The 18,944-nt window shown below is 40.8% G+C and overlaps 1 protein-coding gene across 1 annotated transcript; it reads left to right on the top strand.

Annotated features, from left to right (window-relative positions):
• The first annotated feature begins 1,036 nt into the window (after window positions 1–1,036).
• Window positions 1,037–17,187, top strand: ALG11 (ALG11 alpha-1,2-mannosyltransferase). Its single transcript, XM_082675828.1, has 4 exons — window positions 1,037–1,200; window positions 6,275–6,505; window positions 9,811–10,742; window positions 13,937–17,187. Exons 1-4 carry the CDS (start codon window positions 1,052–1,054, stop codon window positions 14,206–14,208), a joined length of 1,584 nt encoding a protein of 527 aa, XP_082531954.1. The 5' UTR covers window positions 1,037–1,051; the 3' UTR covers window positions 14,209–17,187.
• The last annotated feature ends 1,757 nt before the right edge of the window (window positions 17,188–18,944 follow it).

Consider the following 18,944-nt stretch of genomic DNA (forward strand, 5'->3'; position numbering starts at 1 on the left):
ACCACGCGCCGGGCCTCCCCCGCGCACACCAAGGAACCCAGTAAGGACCGCGGGCGGGCGCGAAAGGTCCTCCAGGCAGGTGTGCGCACACAGAGCCCCGGGAAGGAAACTCACTCTCCGACTTGCCTTTTCACGATCTGTAATCTGTCTCTCCTGCTGAGGCTTCATCTCCCGGAGGAACTAATTTCTTCTGTGATGCAGCCCAGAGCCCAAGGTCACCTGGTCAGGGGAGGAGAAGCGCGATGTTAAAACCCCGGGAGAAGAAGAGCGCGCAGTGGATGGCACCCTCGTGGTTTGGTTCTAACCCGAACCGACACCTGCATTTCAGACGAGGAATCGTCAGCCCTTATCACACCTGCTAATTCAAACTTGCGCGCCATTGCGCCCCAGAGGGGAGGGTGGGCCGGGAACCCTCACCCACACCCGGAGACAGGCCTGCCGGTGCCCGAGAGTCCTCGGCCGAGCTGAAACCCAGGCGAGGCGGACTCGTTCCCCCTGCCGGGTCTCCGCTACCTCAGGGGCCGGTGCGCAGAGGTCTTCAGCCTCGGGCGTGCGCCGGAGAGAAAAGGAAGGAGGGCGAGCCGCGTAGACCAGGGCGGGAGATGCAGATCCCAAGTCTCGACCACCGCCGGCTGGGAAGGTGCGGCGTGGCGAGGGCCGGCTTCGGGTCCGCTCTGCGCAGCTCCCTCTGGAGCGCCGCGCCGGGCTCCAGGGCGCCGCGGGTCCGAAATGCCACAGCAGCTGCGGGAGTGAACTCCGCACCTGGAAAATCGATCTGAGACGCGCATGAGCCTCCCATTGGTCTCCAACGGGCAGCAGGCTCTAAGACTGGGGGCGGGGGCGCCAGAGCGGGGTCTTCAGTGGGGGAGGGGGCCGAGGGCGGGAGCGCCGGCTGTCCATCACAGGCCACGCCCTCCCCATGCCCAACCCCCTTGTGGCTCCGCCCACGGGGGGCCGGGCCAGAGTACGCCACGCCGAAAACTTCTCCACCCCCGCGGGAGATTCGATTGGCTGGAAGGCCGTGGGAAGCTACTACCAGCAACCAATTGAAATGCACAATCGCCCCTGTGTGGGCGGGGGTGACCGAACGTTTCCTCAGGAGCCAATAGAGAAGAGGAACAACGAAGCGCTTCCCGAGATCGTGGGTCGGCGGAAGATGGCGGTCGCCGCAAGGGGTTGGTGCTTGGGCGAGTTATTGAGGTGAGGAGCGGGTGGTGTGGACTCGCAGGCGTTTTCCGTGCCGCAGTTGTATTTGTCCTCCCAGTGCGACTAATGTTTGAGAAGAAGGGCTTTCCTTGTCACGAGTCTAAGCTATTTTCTCAAGGCCAGTGACCGTTTCCTCTCCCTTTGGGGTCTTCTAGATAGACAAAGAGGCTGCGTTAAAGACTCAGTTTACCGCGTTTTCTTTCCCTGCCCCATTGCTGGCTGAGGGCTCGAGTTTCCCTCCCGGCTTTAGCTTTTTCTTTCTCTTATTCGCACTCCTATTCGTCTGTCATAAGTTATTCGCATTCATTCCTCATTTTCCTTTATGGTTGAGCCACGAATCATTTTCCAATCTATCATGTTCTTTTTGGTGAAGAAGAAACCGGGTCTTCCTTTTTCTTGTCTTAGTTTGTCTTCTTTCACTCACCAGAACTGTCATTGTTAGCATATGTCATTTAAATGTCAAGTTTATGTTGAATCCTCTTCTTGAGTTTCCATTGATTTCTTTTCTGATTGATGTAAGAATAGTTATATAAAATACTTCTACCTTGTCGTCATTGCATAGGTAATACGTTGTGTCTTGTAAAAAAGTTAGTAAATAAATGAGCAAAACAGAAGTCTCCAGGAATGCTACCATCCAGAGATAACTATTGTTAACAGTTTGGTGAAAAAACTCCCAGACCTTTTTTCCACATTTGTTGTTGTAATACTACTACTACTACTGTTGTAATACTACTACTACTACTGTAATACTAATACTACTACATGTGTTGACTTACACTAGTAAAACAGAAGACCTAGTATATTCCACCTACACAGCTCTTTTAACACCTACATATTTTTGTTCAGGTTGAAATTTTATCATTAATACGATAGCATCCTGAATAGCAGTGTATATTTATTCTCTCCAAAATTCAGGTATTATTTCTTCATTATTGCCCCCTCTACTACAAGTTCTGTAATGATTATTTAAATCATTGGAACAGGAAAGTATTTTCAGAGCGTTCATATTCTTCCCTGCCATTTGAAATATCCCGAACTCCCTGCTTTGCACATAATAATGACTAAGTAAAAGTTTGCTGAATGGAATGATTGATTCACTGTTGATTACAGTTACCTTTTCAAAGTCTTGTGTTTAAATATGAGTAAATATTTAATGGCACACATTTTAGTTATATTTAAACAAATTCTAAAATGGTTGATGTTGATGTGCAAGTACTGTAGGATGTTTAATAAATTTCTTTATAGAACCTGTATGTGTATCTTTGAAACTAACAGACTCAAAACAAAGGACTGGCTCAATTTTGGTCATTAATATGATTTTTTTTTCTGATTTTCAGTTGAATAGTTCAGTTTGAAAATCCTATCACATTTATTTTCCCACTTAAGTCATTTGAAGGAAATGTCATAAAAATCTTTGGATTCTGTGAGTCAGCTACATTTTAAATTAAACAGACTTTTGGTCTTGTCCTGGGAAAGCTAACTATCCAAGATAATACGGCTTTTATGAACTGATATATTCCAAACATTAAGTGGCCAATCTTACCACTTCTGTCAAGCTCTTCATCCTTTACAGCAGTGGTTCTTAAAGTGTGGTCCATAGACCCCTGCAAATCCCCAAGACCCTTTCAGTGGGTCCTCAAGGTCAAAATTATTTTTATAATAATGTTGGGATAACGTTTGCCTCTTTCATTTTGTTGACATTTGCACTGATAGTGCAAAAGTAATGGTGGATAAAACTGTTACTTAGCACAAATCAAGGCAGTGACATCAAACTGTGCTAGTAGTCATTGTGTTTCACCTCCATGCACTTGCTAAGAATGTCCTTGATGAAGCAGTAAAAATTATTAATTTTCTTAAATCTCAACCCTTGAGTACATATCTTTTTCTGTTTGTTTGTTTTTGTTTGTTTGTTTTTGCGGTACACGGGCCTCTCACTGTTGTGGCCTCTCCCGTTGCGGAGCACAGGCTCCGGACGCGCAGGCTCAGCGGTCATGGCTCACGGGCCCAGCCGCTCCACGGCATGTGGGATCCTCCCGGACTGGGGCACGAACCCACGTCTCCTGCATCGGCAGGCGGGCTCTCAACCACTGCGCCACCAGGGAAGCCCGAGTACATATCTTTTTAATATTCTGTATGACAAAATGGGGGGAACACATAAAGCACTTCGACATACCAAAGTAAAATGGTTATCTCAAGGAAAACCTCTAGTATGATTGTCTACATTGCAAGTTGAATTAGACACCTACTTTTTACAGGACACAGTTTTTATTTGAAAGACCGACTGACAGACAAACTGACTTGGGTATTTAGTAGATATTTTCTTGAAAATGAATGATTGACCCTGTTACTTCAAAGAAAACAAGTGACTGGGAATTCCCTGGCAGTCCAGTGGTTAGAACTCTGCGCATCCACTGCAGGGGCCACAGGTTCAATCCCTGGTCGGGGATCCCGGAAGCTGTGTGTGCGGCCAAAAAAAAACAAAACAGAAACAAAACAAGTGACAGAATTTGTTGCTAATGATAAAGTTTGAGCTTTCAAGTGAAAGTTAGAATTTTGGGAAACTTGTATCTGCCATTCTGACCTTGACCATTTTCCAATGCTTAAAAGATTTTTTCTGATGAGATGGGTAGTAATCTTAACAAGTGTGATTTTGGGGTATTGTATAAAGAAATGTGTCAACATTTGGAAACTCTCCATTACTCGTGAACCAATATTGCCCAAATAAGTCACAGTGTTACAAAATCACACATGCAGAAAAGTTCCATTCAAAGGGCAAGATAAACCAATAGATTTCAGTGTAACAGAGCATGGAAAGGGCATTGATAGGGTTTCAGATTCCATGTTGCAATTGACTATTAAGAAATTGCCACTTGTCTGATTCGGTATAGTATTACAGAAGAATATTAGTAGCCAGAATAGGCCATTTAAAAATACTCCTCTCTTTTCCTGCTACATATGTGAGTGAGCCTGGGTTTTCTTCGTATACTTGAACCAGAACAACATATCGTTACAGATTGAATGCAGAAGCACATATGAGAAGCCACTGTCTTCTGTTAAGCCAGACATTAAAAACAGTGACACCCTCCTTACTACTTATTTTGGTTTAGAAAACATAAGTTTTTTAAAATAAAAATATGTTTATGTTATATAATGGATTTATTTCTTTAATGGATTCATAATTTTTAAAAAGTTTCTCAGTTTTAATGTCTAATATGTTAAATATTGGTAGATATAATCAGTGTAACAGTGGTTCTCAGTCAGAGGTGATTTTGCCCCTGCAGGACATTTGGCAGTGTCTCAAGATATTTTTGATTGTCCTGTTTGGGAGGATGCTCCTGGCATCCAGTGTGTCAAGACCAGGGATGCAGTTAAACATTCTATAATGCACACAACAAAGAATTATCTGGTCCAAAATGTCAGTAGTGCTGTGGTTGAGAAACCTGATGTAGACAAAAACTGGATGGAGTCCTCAGCAGTTTTTAAGATTTATAAAGGTGTCCTGAGACCAAATCATCAAGTAATGGACTTGTTCACAATAAGAAATCCCGCATGAGAAATTTATTTCAAAACTAAATATCAATAAAATATTTATTCCTCTAAAGAATTTGTATGTTTTCTACTTAGGGACAATGAAAACCATGTAACTACACAGAATATCCCCCTATTTGGTTTGGTCACTAAGCAGCCCAGAACCCAATCTGCTGTTCACTACTGTGTACAAATTTAGAGCTTGCATCTCTGTGCCCTCCACCCCCGTCTCCACTCCCCTCCCCACGCCCCAACATACTTTAACCATATACGTTCCCTGGTCTTGACTTTTCATTATTTAAGTTTTAGTATTGTTTTTATGTCTTATAGGCCCCTCAAATCCTTTATAAAGGGTAGGCAGCGTATTAAAAAAATTGTTAGGTACCAGCTATATTAGCCAACCCTATGAGAAAACCATACCTTGAAAAAACGATTTAACATAATTTAAGAGACATCTGAGGAGAAACTAACACACCATTGTAAAGCAATTATACTCCAGTAAAGATGTTAAAAAAAAATTCTTACACACATGAAGTACTGTTTCATAAGGTTGTGAGAAAGCCAAGATAATGGTTTCTATTATTAAAAGTCTTGCATTTCGGTATGACACATTTGTCGTATGGAAACACCGCCCCCCCCCCAAAATAAAGACATCTGAGGATGTAATAAAATTTTGTATTCATTCAACAAATGTTTTTTGACTGCCTTCTCAGCCAGTTACGATGCTAGGCATTGGGATATGGTGGTGAACAGGCCTGGGTCCTTTGCAGAGCCTCAGTCGACCTGGCAGTAATAGAGAACCTTGCAGCAGTGACTGTGGGAGTGAGGCACATGGGAAGACAGTGGTTTCAGGGTCATGTAAAGAGATCAGATGCAAAACTCAGAATTGAACTGGAAAAATCTAAGCTCCATTCCCCTTCCCTCAAAAATTGTTCTACTTGGGAGTTCCCTGGCCATCCAGCAATTAAGACGCTGAGCTTCCACTGCAGGGTAAGGGTTCGATCCCTGGTTGGGGAACTAAGATCCCACAAGCCGCATGGCAAGGCCAAAAAAGAAAAAGGAAAAAAATTCTGCTTGAGGCAAAGTGAGATAATAAAGATGATTTAGTGTCTCACCAAACTTTTAGCTGTGGAATATTGACTATGGAATATTTCTTTGGATTACATATTGTCATTTTGAGGGTCAGATGCCTTTCCCAGTCATATCTTGTTTAGGTTAATAATTAAATTTATTTTAATCCCTTAACACATATACTGAGTTAGGAGAAAGGTGGCTCAACATTGATTTTTACTGCTGATTAAAAAGAAAAAGTACGTTGAATTGCCAACATGCTGTGGAATTAAAGGGGACCTGCACTTTTGACATTAGATATTTTGTAGCATTAAATTTTAATAACTGAGTATTTTGTTAGACTCACAAGATATAAAAATTTTCTTTGCTGCTAATATATAAAGCAGTTATGTGAAAGTAGACTTTAATTTGTAGCCTTTTTTTAATGGGCATTATATCCATTTTCACCCCGCTTTCCCTCTCATTTCAGGTTTTTTTATTCATTATTCTTCCCTGGGCTAGTTGTATGTGGAGTTTTATGTGTGTGTCTACTCAGTGTCCTTTGGGGAATCAGACTGCTGCTACAGAGAAAGAAAAAGTCGGGCTCAGCTAGCAAACCTGGGAAAAATCAAACGGTGATTGCATTTTTCCATCCCTACTGCAACGCTGGCGGAGGAGGAGAAAGAGTGTTATGGTGTGCCTTAAGGGCTCTTCAGAAAAAGTAGGTATGCATCTTGCTTAACAATTTGGTATATTGTTACTATTTTTGTAAAAAATCATCACCCAGAATGTATCTTTCTCTAGTCATAGCCAGGGATTCCTTTTCTAAACTATTCTTCAGTAAGGAAACACTGCTCATATGCCAACCTGTCTTACAATATGCTACTGCATTTTACTTGATATGATAAAGAAACAGAAAGGGGAAGTATCTGCCCTTTTATGGCATAATTTAGTGGGGATAACTTGAGAGAGTATGTGGAGAAGAGATTGAATGATAAACAGAAATATACCAAGTACTGTGAAGCACTTTAAACCTGAATACTTTCAGTCAATGGTGGCACACAGGAAATAATCTCTCTGAAAGCATCTGTTTGATTCTGATTTTGATATCATTATCAGTTGGATAGTCTTAAGTAAGTTACCATGTTAGAAAGAATTTGGTGTTACACATCTTTTAATGTTCTAGGCTTCCTTCTCCCCACCCCTATCCCACAAGAAAAGAAAAGGCACAGCAAAATACAGGTTTCATTATTGTTTCATTATATGAGGAAAACTATTATCCTTCCATGGCGACCCTACTTCCTGGCACACGCCCTTCATTCAGTTTCAGAGTCTTCCCATGTAATGCCCTTAGCTCTACATGTCTACATTCTTGGCCCTTCTTGGCTTCTAACCACCGTCCCTGTGTATCCTCTGCCATCTCCCATAACTGCCTAAATCCAGAGAATTTTCTTAAATCCCAGCTTAATTCCCACCTCCTTGAAGCCTTCATACTGTAGTCCATACTGTTCTTTCCTTCTCGTAACACTGTGCATGAGCCTTGTCTCTAGATTACCCTTGAGGGCAGTGGTCAAGTTTCGTGATACCTGTACTCATACTCCCCAGCAACCCCTATTACTCCTCTACCTGACTGATGAGAAAAAAAATCCAAATAATTAGTATGACGTAGAAGATACTTTTTCATCTTGCTCCTGCCACATTTTGTTTCTCATCCCTCCCGTCCCCTCACACATACTTTGCTCCAGCATACTGACCTAGGAGCATCACGCCCTCTCAAGATTCCTTGCCTTTCCATCTAGTGTTCCTTTTTTTCTGAAATAACCTTTTTCTCCTTAGGTAAGTCCTGCAAGTCTTTCCTGACTCAGCATAAGCTACAGTACACTTTTCATTCAGTCTCCCTATATTTGGGGAGTGGGGGAAGCGGGGAGGACCTACTATGTATTGGGTTGGCCAAAAAGTTCGTTCAGGTTTCGCTGTAACATCTTGCGAAAACCCCGAACCAACTTTTTGGCCAACCAATGTCAAGCAGTGTTCTAAGGGGTTGAATTTAAATGGTGAACAAGATAGATCAAGTCCCTCTTATGGACCTTAGATTTCAGTTGAGAGAGAGACAAGATAATAAACGGAAAATATCAAATGGTGAGAAGTGTTATATAAGAAATTCAAATAGGGTAATATGAGAGTGACTCCACCATTTAGGCTGAGTAAATTAGGTACAGTCTCTGAGGAAATAGCACAACTAAATTCTGACCGACAAAAATAGCTGACGTTTACTGAGCTTTTACTGTCTGCCGGGTGTGGTTTGAAGTGTTTCACACGTGTTAGGTGACTCAGTCCTCATTACAACCTAGCGAGGTGGTTACTGTTATCCTCATTTCACAGACAGGGGAACTGAGTTCCTAGAGCCCATGTTCTAAACATACGCTGTCCTGCTCACTTTATGAAAAGACAGTGAGGGTGACAAAAGAATTCAAAGCAGAGGGAGCAACTGCTGCATGTCCCCTAAGACTGGAAGGAGGCTGGCTTGTTCAGAGAAGGGAATCCAGTTTGGCTGAACCCTGCTGAGCAAGTGAGAGAGTTGGGGGGCAGGGGGTTCCAGAGGGAGGCGGCGCCCAGTGCACAGGGCTTGAGCGAGCAGGGTGAGGAGTTTAGACTTTATTCCAAGTGCTGTGGAAAACCATATGAGGGTTTTTAAACAGAGATATTCTGCTTATCTACTGCTGCTTCATAAACCACCCCAAATTGAATGGCTTAAAACAAAAATATATTATTATTTCTCAGAGTTTCGAAGTTGACAGGCCCTGTTTGGTATCCTTCACGCTCAAACTGTTGCAGTTAGATGGCAGCTGGGGCTGGAGTTGTCGGAAGGCTTCTTCCCTCACAGATCTGGTTCCTGGCCTGGAATGACTGGGTCAGGCATCTCTGTCACCAAGCAGCTTCTCCGTGTGACTAGCTTGGGCTTGCACACAACATGGCGGTCTCAGGATAGCAGGACTTCTTACATGACAGCTGTCTCCCCTTAGAGTGAAGTAGAAAGGTGCCAGTCTCTTAGAGCCTGGGTCCAGAAACTGGCACAATGTCACTTTTGCCATATTCTGTTGGTAAAAGCAGTCAAGAGCCCACTGTTACTCCAGGGGAGGGGACATAGATCCACCTCTCAACGGGAAAAGTGTCAAAGATTTTGTGGCCATCTTTAAGCTGCCATAGATGACCATCCTTTTTGCATTTAAAAGGCTCAATCTAGTTGCTGGGAGGGGGGCTAGGGAGGAGTGGTTAGATGCTCATCCTTTAGACATCACAGCATCCTGGGGTCTTCATCAGTACACAGCACATTATTTGTTTATATATCTGTTCTCTCCACTGGACTGAGCTCCTTGAGGATAAAGACTCTCCATCATCCCTTATTCTGTAGAACCTAGTAGCTCACACTAGGTAAGTTAATAAATGTTCTGTATGACTCAGAATAATTATAAACACAGCCAGAGTGAGGCCAAAGTGTTAAAATCATAAGAATGTACTTTTCCATATTTCCATTATAATTATATCTAATTGTGATGCAGGCACAAGGTCTAGCTTAAAACCTTTGTGCATTTCTCAGACTAAAAACACTAATGCTTTAGCATTTATGATCCTATCTAAAGATACCTTTAGTGAATTTTAACTCTTGTTTATGAATATTTTATTAATATTTCATTACCATTATAATGCTGAGAAAGTTGTCAAAATTTTTGAATACTTCTTAAAAATGAAAATGTCTCATTTATAAATCAGTAATTTTGTTGATGTCTGCTGGAGGGAAACTCTTAGTGGAGGGAAAAGCAAAGAACTAGAAGTCTCCTTTGGAGGACTGACATTTTAGTTGTAGGGCAGTGGAAGACCCAGGAGAGAGTTGAGTCAGTAAAAAACAGTGGAAAACATTTTTTTAGTCTAAAAATAAGCTGCTTTATGATTGTGAGAAAATATCTACAACCTAAACTGATTTTAACCTAAACTAATGAAATTCTTAACTGTTACATTCTGTTTTAGGTATCCTGAAGCAGTTTATGTTGTTTATACTGGTGATGCTGATGTCAGTGGTCAACAGATACTGGAAGGTGCTTTCAGAAGATTTAACATCAGATTAACGTGCCCAGTGAAGTTTGTTTTATTAAGGAAGCGCTACCTTGTGGAAGATTCACTCTATCCTCATTTCACACTGCTGGGCCAAAGTCTGGGATCCATTTTTCTTGGCTGGGAAGCTCTGATGCAGTGTGTTCCCGATGTTTACATCGATTCTATGGGCTATGCTTTCACGCTTCCTCTGTTTAGGTATTTAGGCCGTTGCCGAGTTGGAAGCTATGTTCATTATCCCACCATCAGCACGGACATGCTCTCTGTAGTGAAGAATCAAAATGTCAGATTTAACAATGCAGCCTTCATCACCAGGAATCCTTTTCTCAGCAAAGTAAAGCTTATCTACTACTATCTATTTGCTTTTCTATATGGGCTTGCTGGTTCTTGCAGTGATGTCGTCATGGTCAATTCTTCTTGGACGCTAAACCATATTCTCTCACTGTGGAAGGTTGGGAATTGCACTAATATTGTTTATCCACCTTGTGATGTGCAGACATTTCTGGACATTCCCTTACACAAGGAGAAGACAACCTCAGGACATTTACTGGTTTCGATCGGCCAGTTCAGGCCTGAAAAGAATCATCCTTTGCAGATCAGAGCCTTTGCTAAATTGCTGAATAAAAAGGAGGCTGAGTCACTTCCTCCACTTAAACTTGTCCTCATTGGAGGCTGTCGTAACCAAGACGATGAACTTAGGGTAAACCAACTGAGAAGGCTTTCTGAGGACCTAGGAGTTCAAGAAGACGTGGAATTTAAAATAAACATTCCATTTGATGAATTAAAGAATTACTTGTCTGAAGCAACAGTTGGTCTGCATACCATGTGGAACGAGCATTTTGGGATTGGTGAGTTTGTCCTGTAAACAACTTGTTTGGTGCCATGAGATATACATTTTAGGTGATTTTGATAAAATGATAATATTCCGGAAGTTTTCAGCAAGTCCTCAGTCTCTTCCCCGAGTCCACCAAGTGTGCTTTCCTCATTTGAGACCCTGTAAAACATATAATCAATAATAATAGCTAATGTTAATTGACCACTCACTGTGTGGCGGTCACTCTCAAGGTCTTTACAAGTATTATCTGATTTAACTCTCTCTGGAACGTCACTTAATAGGTATTATGATTATTTCCATTTTGTAAACTCAGACACAGAGAGGGTTTAGACCTTGCCTAAGTTCAGTCACACAGTAAGAGATAGAGCCCAGATTCGAATTCAGACAGCCTCTGCTCCTCACTGCTGTATTTTCTCTCCCCACCTAACCCCATCAATGTGCTGGTTCAGATTCCTGGGCTTCGTGCTAATCCCACTGAGGAGCCACCTCAGAATCTCTGGGTGGGCCCAGGTGGAGGTGTTTCGGGAAAGCCCCTCAGGTGATTCTGTTGTGCCTCTAAGGCCGAGAACCCCTGTCTCCAGGTAGGCTCCTCAGAAGAACCTTTTGGTTCTTTTATTTATTGTGTGCTCTACTGGAATGGCCTCAGGTGTTCAGTTTGGACAGCCGTGTGAATGGTGGTGGCTTTCGCCCACAGAGGCCTCCAAGAGCAGAGGCAGCGAGGGGCTGAGTTTCGAGCACGTGGAGTGGAATTGGCTGAGGGACGTGTGTGTGTCCAGCGGGCCTCGTACGTGTGAGTCTGAAGTAAGGAGAGGGAGCTGGCCCAGGAAGACAGGCTGCAGAGTAGCCCGGGTGGGTACCGCAGCCCGGTGGGCGTGGAGGTGCATGTGGACGGGGTGGCCTAAGGGGAGTCTGTAGAGCAACAGGAGGCCCGCAGTGCAAAAGGCTGAGAACAGTGAGAGGCCACAAGTTGGCAGAAGGGTAGCCAGTGAAGGCGAAGGAAGGAAACCAAGGGAAGTGAGGGTTTAGGGAAGAAGGGAAAGGGCGACAGGTTCCAGTGCTGCCCAGATACTGGGCAAGATGAGGGCATGGGGGGCGACCTGGGCGAGAGCAGTGTCGACGGAGGAGTGGGCGTGAGGGTCACTGGTGGGGGGCGAGTGGAGCGCTGAGCGCAGCCCACGTGGGCCCTGAGTTATCTGTGAGAGGGAGATGGAAGGAGAGACACGGGCCGGGGCGGACTTGTGACCTGGCGAGCGCGTGCGTGCGTGTGTGTGCGCGCGCGCGCGCACCCTCACAGAGACTTTGTTCTTATGAGTTTGAGCTAGCTTAAGGGCTGATAGGAAGGGGCCAGTAGAGAGGGAGAAGTGGAAGATTCTAGAGGGAGAGGGTAAAATTGATTAGGTCAAAGTCTCCAAGAAAGTACAGAGGAACGGTATCCAGCCTGGAACGGAATATTATGGTGTGTTCCATATTTTTCAAATAAGAGTTCAAATTAAAGCATTAGCAGAAAATTCTGTAGAGATTTCACCTGTGTTGCAGAAACAGTTGTTAATGATTTAACGTCTCTCCTGTGCATCTAGGATGATATCAGCCTGTACCATCCTTTGGAGAAGTAAGAAAACAGTAAATCAAATCATTTTCTGAAGGGCTTAGTTCTCTCTTGAAACATGGGTAAGAAAGGCTGGCTAGAATAATTTATATCCTCACCTACATCATTTGGCAGAAACTAATCAAAACTTTCATTTAGTTCAGCACTGCTATTGGGCGGCACACAGTTGTCTCAGATTTGCCAGAAATCCAGGCAGGAACAGAAGCACCAGCCTTACTTAGTGTGCCTCACGAAGATGGCTTACTTTTTTCCTGTTTTCTCCTAATGCTGTAATTTGAACATTTTGTTTTTGATACCTTTTTTTTCTAATTCAGGAATATTTTATATTTTCAAATTATTTAGGAATTCTTTAATTAGAAAAATAAAGGCAATGGGATTATCTTTCAGGTTCTAAAAGTACCCATGAATTAAATCACTCACATCCCCCTCTTAAAAAACACAACAAAACCTTAAATCACATTGCTGTTAAGTTTTCTTACAGTAAGAAATAAGACCAACCTGTGCTAGAGTACAAAAACCTGAAATTCTAAAAAAACAAAAACCGGAAATTCCGAGCATGAAAATAATTTATTGATTAGACATCTGGTTTATTCAAGTATAAGGCCTACCAAAGATAGAATTAACACAGTTCATGGAATAGGGAAAAAACCCCATCCAGCACCTGCTTTGTCTCAGATTTCCTGGGGACAAAATTTATGCATTCTGTACTACAGCCTCACCCTAAAGCATTCACATGTGCTTGATATTAACTTGAATAGGATGTGAGAAACTTTCTGTACACTCAACTTGGCAAGTGTCATTAGTGATGCAACTTTCAGAAACATTCTTTTTTTTTTTTTTTTTTTTTTTTTTTGCTGTACGTGGGCCTGTCACTGTTGTGGCCTCTCCCGTTACGGAGCACAGGCTCCGGACGCGCAGGCTCAGCGGCCATGGCTCACGGGCCCAGCCGCTTCGCGGCATGTGGGATCTTCCTGGACCGGGGCACGAACCCGCGTCCCCTGCATCAGCAGGCGGACTCTCAACCACTGTGCCACCAGGGAAGCCCCAGAAACATTCTTAGGCACAAGAAATAGCACTGCCTGCAGTGAGAGTCTTTGACAAGAAAAGAATATCATTAAATATAATCTTACAAATAGGAAGAAAAATATACACACTTTTGCCAATGGATTGCTTCACATATCAGGAAGAACGTCACAAGCAGAGATTTTCTTTCGATGAGATTAAAACACCGATACTCAACTTTTAATGTTTGTGATATCTTTTTTACCCCTTTTTATCTTTTAATATCCACTAGCTATCTACCATCTTGCTAATAACATTCTCTAGTCTTCTTTGCTTTATTATCTGCAGTATATTTACTTTTTATAGACTATTCTTCTATCTACTTGTCGGTTTTAGTAAAGACAAGTAGCATTATTATGAAGCTTTGATAACTAAAAAACTTAAAATTATTTTCACCAGGGAAGTTAAACGAGTGCATTTGTAGACATACATTTACTTAAATCGCCCGTGAATCTTAAAATTTATAAAGGGTTCTGCTCATCCTTGTTCTTATGAACACATTCAGAAACTTAAAAGACGACATGATTTCTGTTTCTCAGGAATTGTTGAGTGTATGGCAGCCGGCACGATTGTCCTTGCACACAATTCAGGGGGCCCGAAGCTCGACATTGTCGTCCCTCACCAAGGCGAGAGAACTGGGTTTCTGGCTGAAAGTGAAGAAGACTATGCTGAGACTATGGCCCATATTCTTTCCATGTCTGCGGAAAAGAGACTCCAAATCAGGAACAATGCTCGTGCATCTGTAAGCAGATTCTCCGATCAGGAGTTTGAAGTGACATTCCTAACGTCTGTGGAAAAGTTATTTCAGTAATTCCGTATCTGTACAAACTAGAGATATTTTATATAAGATGGTTAGATACCTTCATATGTTAATATTTTTCTAAACTCATTCCCTATTGTAATAAAGTTAGTCTAAGCAAGGCCCTCAGCAGTATGTATATAACCAAGGTATTTATTTCAGTGGAAACAGGCAAAATTACCTAAGTGGAAAAGGTAACCTTATATAGTTTAAATATAAAAATCTTAGACTAAGTGTTTGGTCTCAAATTCTGAAAAATATGGGTCTGAAAGAAAAAAATGAACAATCTTAATTTTGGTATAATCCATATTTTTAAAATACTATTTATCAAATCACTTTACTTTAGAAACCAGGAAAGAGAATTTCCTTTTAGAAGAAAGGAAATATTGGGAAAAAAATGGGTGATTGATAATTGATTAGTACTTTAGAATTATTTTGACATTTTTGGAACACAGAAAAACTCTGGTACGTTTAAATTCAAGCAATACTGTGGATAAAAATTTTGAATCTATCTAATGATCCTCTTAAAAGAACAAAAACTTTAAGCAGACTTAATCATGTTCTAAAAGCATGTAGTCAAAAGACAGGCTCACTGTGATTGCTCTATGTGTGTGCGTGGGCATGTAGAGATCAGGGTACTGCCAGTAATCCTTTCCATTAACTAGGTATTTGTGAAAATAGTTTTATGTTTAGTGCTATCAGTACATTTTTTGGACCTCTCATTATCCCTTAACATTTTCATGTCCCAGAGGCTATAAGTCAGCTTTTGGAAGTCATTCAAGAGGTCTGAGTCAGAACATTGCGGTAAGTTGTTTTTCTGATATTGAAGATACAATATTTGGATCCATCCACATGGTCTCTGTAATCAGCATCATGCACTGTAAGATAGTGAGGTGGCATTTTGAAAAGAGCACTGGACTAGCAGTAGAATAGCTGGACCTGACCTCAGCTTCATCATTTACAAACATCTGACCTTTTGACACTAAAGCTGCTTCCGAATCTTCTGAGTGTCAGCTTCTTTCTCTGTAACCTGGAGATGGTAATGGCTGTCCTCACTGCCTTTCATAGTTGTAAAGAAAACAGGGAACACAGAAAGTATGTGAAAGTACTTTGAAAATTATAAAAGTTACTTTAAAGGTAACAATATATAGTAAATGTCTTCTAGAATCCTGTCTTTATCAATGCATTACGATCCTTTGTAGATTCTTGTTACTAAGCCAGTAACTAGGAATCAGTATAATTTAACAGGACTCCTATCCTGAATAACTAGCATGGAAAAGTGAATATATACATGTGCAAATATGGCTGTTGAGCCTATAACTTTTGACATTTTCTGCGTACGTAATCAGTTCCTTCTAGTTCAGTAAATTGACCTCCTTCACAGTCTGATACACCTTTGTGTTACGGGCATGTGAAAGAGGTACATTTTTCCTTTCCAGTCTCCTCTTGTCCATTCATCAATCCACCCAGCTTTGTTATCTGCTTCCAATTACATTATTGATTTGTCTGCAGGCCATCTTCTGTCATCAGATCAAAAAGCACCAAAACAGAGTCCCAGGATGTTCTGACACACCAGAGTAGCTTTGTGTTGGAGAGTATTCAATTTAGAAAAGAAAAACTGGTGGAAATTGGAGCTGGAAGGAGCCCTACAAATTCTCTAGTCCAATTTTCTCTTATTTTCAACTTTACAGACAGGAACAATTTAAAGAATTTGATTCTGTCAGTATCACAAAGTTGTTTAATGACAAAATCAGGATTACCACCCGGGGGTTCTGACCCCCCAGCCCGGTGCTTTTTCTTATAGCTAGTCTTTGAAGTAAGATTCATTACTATTGTCCACTCACCCTACCCATCTACCCAAAGAAAATCATGGGACTGAAGATAAAGAAATTGAAATGGACAGAGCAAAAGTAGAGGATATAGGAAAGGAAGAAAGGATTCTGAAATTCCACAAAACATTTTTTAAGCTAATTTCTTCAAAATGATTTTCATTTATCACAAACCTATCATTAGAAAATTTGCATATGTTTCCTTTCAGTGTTCCTAATGTGGTGTTAAATGTTTGTTTGTTTCTGAATACTTGATACCATGAAGAATGTCAAAGCAATATGTCAGCTACTGTCTGCCTGGAGAAATTGAGTGACTCTTAATTCCTGTAAGACACTGCTTTTGAGTGGTCCAGACATGCTGTTTTGAACCTACAGCAGTGGTGATTCACATTCTTATTTCCAGTTGTGCATAACAAACTACATGTTACATGTTCTTTGTATAGTAATTATTTGTATCTAAATATGATTTAGATTTAATAGGTACAAAGTCTATATCTAAATAAGATTTAAAGAAGTGGTTTTATTATCTTAGATACCTTTCCCAGTACAGTGCCTTTACACCCCTCATGTAGTCTCCCAATTCTGAATTATTTATTATCTACTGCTAATATTCCCAAGCTCCACATGCCAAGAATTTTTTTTAAAGAAAGAAAAAAAGTTTTTAAAGGCAAAACAAAACTGTTTTGCCTCTTGTACCCAAGAATAGGTTGTCAGGTTTAATAGATTTTTTTAAATGAATATTATTTCAGACATATAAAATACTAGAGCTTCATACACTTTAATAATTTTCAGGGTATTTTACAAAGTCATATTACAGACAAAAATGTGAGATAGGTGCCAGTGTGATTATCAATGCTTTCAGAATATTTGTGTATTTAATTATGTAAATGTACCCTAGACTCCAGAACTATGATATGAATAAATAAATACGTGAAGGTGTGTCTGCTAAATGTGTCAATGGGTACAATGAAAAAGTTACTTCCCACACTACTATATATAAAATAGGTAACTAATAAGAACCTCCTGTTTAGCACAAGGAACTCAAGTATACTCAATACTCTGTAGTGGCCTGTATGGGAAAAGAATCTAAAAAAGAGTGGATATATGTATATGAATAACTGAGTCACTTTGCTGTACAGCAGAAACTAACAGAACATTGTAAATCAGCTATACTCCAATAAAAAATTTTTTAAAAAGTTACTTCCATTAAACCACAACAAGAAGCTATGCAAATTACTAGAATCAAATTATGCCCATGTGATTTGCCCTACCTCACCCACTATTCCTCTTTCCCCACCCTAATTAAGGCCACCCTTGGCTTTGGAGAAGCATCAGTTCCAATACTCTAGTGCTATGTGCTCACTCGGATCATGTATAACTGTTACAAGACACTTAGAAGGGAGGTTAAGGGTTGATAACACTTCTTGGTACTATTTAAAGAATGATCAAGTTGATAGATATCATACATAGTTACCAAAACGCATGATTTTTCTAACAAAATTTATTCTAAAGACATATGCAGGTCTGATCAATAGTTTCAATTTAACAGATGTAGCCAAGCCTAAAACCAGAGTAAAGCAATCAGAACTGGGCCTCAAGAACATGATTAAGGTGACGGTGTGTGTAAGATAGGTAAGGTGAATTGGGCTGGAGCAGGTTGAAAAACCTTGCAGATACGCATACTTATCACATTGAATACTTCCTAATTTACAGCAAAGAACTCAAAATCTTAGAATGAATGATAAGGGTGGGTGGCTGTTACCTAAAGGAGATTTTAGCCAAGCATCTTGTTATTGGAGCAAACCTGATATGTTACTCTTAAACACTGACCTTAAACATTCCTTTTTTTTTTTCCCCTGTATATAATTGATCTTCGGGATTTTTCAGGAACCACGTTTCATTTTCCATGCTTTCAGGTACTGTTTAGAATGAGGATGATACCAGCAGATTCAGTGTCTGAACCAGATAATGTCCTGAAAGTAAATTAAACATGTATATACTGACCACTAAAAGAGCTATAGAATTAAAGATGCTTCAATCCCTCAGGGTCATGTGTTACCTAGTTTGAAACTAACATAATGGTGAGAAATTGTTAAATATTCTTAGCATCATGATATGACCATACTGAGCCCTAAAAGAGTAGAATGTACTCTATACACCAAGTTGGAAGAACAGCCCCTCAGACATCACCAGGAAAATAAAGATAGAAAAGACTGGACACATCCCAGTTAGGGAAATCTTGACACTTACATGCCCCACATTTAATATTATACCAAATGTAAATGCTAAGCAGACCTTAGGAATAATTTGACCAACCACTCAGACCTTAGGAATAATTTGACCAACCACTCCTCATCTTTGTTTACTTGGTTCAGCAATGCATCAATGTGCCAACTTAGTTTTATTTTCATTATAGACCAGCTATTTCAGGCCGAATTCTACCACTTAGATATAACCACTCTTGTCCTTCATAACAGCAGGTACAACAAATATCTGCTAAGCTCCAGGCACATGTTCAACACTGGGATTGTTATAATTAATACAAAAAGTTTAAGGCTAGTTTCCTGCCTCAAAGGGCTTACAGTCTTAATGAGGAAATTGTATTAGTATTTACTTACTCAGTTAAGAAACATTTCTAGCATGGTGCTAAGTGCTATATATAAAAAGATCATCATAAGAAACAAAGACCAGATATAGTCCCTGCCTTCCAGAAGTTTATAATCTATACATTTGAAACTATTAGAAAATAATTCAATGAAACAATAAAATTATTATTTGGTACATAATTGACATGCCTTGTTCCTCTCCTTACTCCTGTAAGTGTCAACATCAGCTTCAGAAAAGCATGTTCAATATACCTTAAGAAATTTCAAAGTCATGGTTTTATAAAACGACAGATTCATTATTTTAAATGAATGA

The sequence above is a fragment of the Grampus griseus genome (assembly GCF_964374135.1).
Source record: "Grampus griseus genome assembly, chromosome: 18".
In the NCBI taxonomy this organism is placed as follows: domain Eukaryota; kingdom Metazoa; phylum Chordata; class Mammalia; order Artiodactyla; family Delphinidae; genus Grampus; species Grampus griseus.